Raw genomic sequence first — 2,358 nt, 5'->3', positions numbered from 1 at the left:
AGAGAGCACTCTTACTGGCTTCTCAGTGTCTCCACTCATTTGAATAATTTTCAATCTTGACTTTAGTACGTAGAATTGGCTTAGCCGTCATATATACCTCCTTTCGAACTAATATGATTTCAAATCACATGCCCCTCTGCCAAATCGACAATTTTCAATATTTTTTCAAACTCTCGAATGTTTTGAGTTCTTAGAGAGCACTCTCACTGGCTTCTCAGTGTCTCCACTCATTTGCATAACTTTCAATCTCTGATGGGATTGGACGCTGGATTAATGAATATACCACCCAACATCCAATTAACTTAATTAATTAAACTTCAGAATAAGAAATGTCAACAATTCGAACTGAAATAAAAATGGAGACATAAAATAGAATACATGTTTTTAACTTAAAATTGAAACTTGTTGATCTGTCTTGTCAAATCCAAAATGAATCAGACGTTTTTAACTTGATAAATCAAATTATCATGTCACTCCTATACAAAGGAACGTAGGCAAGTGGGTACATAAATTCATTACTTAAGAATTGATTCGGTCAGATTTTCTCATTAATAGGTTAGTTACCCACAGCCTCAGACAAGAAATGATCACATCTTCTATTCTCGATACACCCTAATTTATATCAATTTCAGTTTTCTCTTTTTTAGACTCTAATGTCGTTGCAGTTGAAAGTCCAAATTTTTGAAAATGATTTTTCTTTTGAGTAAAACGGCACGCGAAAATAATCTTGATTTGAAATCAATTTATTTATGATTAAGTCACGCGATTTGGGGTCTATCAAATCGGAATAAAGTTAAAATATTAAATGTGGAATTTATGATGTTAAATGCACGAATAATTTAGTATATAAGTCTTATTATTGAATAAAATATAGTTTCTTGTAACCAGTTCACAAGTAAGTTTTATTTACTAACACCTTGTTGAAGTAAAGAAGGAACAAAAATGATGAACAAAGCTGTTGGTAAACCATAGAAATTAAATTGATTGGTAAATTCGTCTGTAATTAATGGCTTCGGTTTGAAAGCGTTTCTTTTCATGTTGATAACGGTAACATTGTCCACTGACTATTGCTCAGATTCCATTTGTAAAAAGGGAGAGAAGCACATTGCTTGCGACAATGATGGTGTATGTTCGATTTATTTTCATTTTTGAATTTCAGTGCAAAATTTTAATGATATTCAATTATTTTAATGAATTTTATTATTCAGAAATTTGACAAAACATGCCCATCAAATGTCAATATCATTGAATTTACCGGTGATTTTAAGGAATTTGCAATAAATACACAAAATAAACTACGCAATCGAATTGCTCTTGGTGAAATTGTGGGCTATGACAAAGCCGCTCGAATGGCAACACTTGTAAGCTTTTTTCCTAAAAAAAATAGTCATTTCTAAATTATTTTTTAGGCAAAGAAGGGCCTAACACGTTATTGGTTGCTATTATTCAATGGGTGCATATGAATTACTATAATGCTAGAAGCAAAAAATAAGATTTGAACACAGCTGCTGTAATGCATTAATCAAAGCCATCTTAATTTAAACCCTTAATTGCTTTTCATTGTTTCTTATTTAAAATGCATATTATTTGAAGGTCTGGCATGATGAACTGGCCAAACTTGCTGAATATACTGTGCGCACATGTATATTTGAACATGATGAATGTCACAATACGGGTAAGTACATAATCTTTATTATATTTATTTAAAACTATTTGTCAAGTCCTCTTTTGGTCAACACATTTCTCATTCACTTTTAACATTTACATTTTTTTATAATTTAGATAATTTTCCACATGCTGGTCAAAATATAGCAATAGCAAAAGGCGGTAAAAAAACTATAGATCCCAAAGAGGTCATTGAAAATACGACAAAAGGCTGGTTCGATGAACACTTCAATGCAAACAAGAGTATCATAGCAAATTATAAAAGAAATGGGCACGTCAAGTTATTTAGTTTCAATTCATTTCAATGATAGAAGTGTTTTTTTATTAATCGAAATATTGGACATTTCCCACAATCATTTCGGTATAATTAAAAAAATATTATTAAAATAATATTATTTTTTTTCATTACGTAGCAAAACGATCGGTCATTTCACGCAATTGGTACAAGATCAGGCGTATGCTGTTGGTTGTGCTTTGGTTCAATTTAAGAAAGACGCATACACAACGATCTATGCTTGCGATTATTCACTAGGAAATTTAAAAAACATCCCAGTATATGAAGCGTCCTCGAAAACCGCATCAAAATGCACAAAAGGAACAAATCCACAGTTGAAAGGACTTTGCAGCACCAGTGAAATCTATGACAACAAATTATTTTATAATTGAATAAAAATAACTTCTTTTCATGCAATT

The 2,358-nt window shown here is 31.2% G+C and overlaps 1 protein-coding gene across 1 annotated transcript; it reads left to right on the top strand.

The window, feature by feature from the left end:
• Positions 1-884: 884 nt before the first annotated feature.
• Positions 885-2,348, top strand: LOC116351608 (antigen 5 like allergen Cul n 1-like). Its single transcript, XM_031783732.1, has 6 exons — positions 885-961; positions 1,025-1,125; positions 1,209-1,361; positions 1,594-1,675; positions 1,783-1,936; positions 2,079-2,348. The coding sequence occupies exons 1-6, from the start codon at positions 943-945 to the stop codon at positions 2,329-2,331; spliced, it is 762 nt and encodes a 253-aa protein (XP_031639592.1). The 5' UTR covers positions 885-942; the 3' UTR covers positions 2,332-2,348.
• Positions 2,349-2,358: the final 10 nt, after the last annotated feature.

This window comes from Contarinia nasturtii, unplaced genomic scaffold (genome assembly GCF_009176525.2).
Source record: "Contarinia nasturtii isolate CC-2019 unplaced genomic scaffold, AAFC_CNas_1.1 Cnas_scaffold_5835, whole genome shotgun sequence".
Lineage (NCBI taxonomy): Eukaryota > Metazoa > Arthropoda > Insecta > Diptera > Cecidomyiidae > Contarinia > Contarinia nasturtii.
This window is presented reverse-complemented; position numbering and strand designations above follow the sequence as displayed.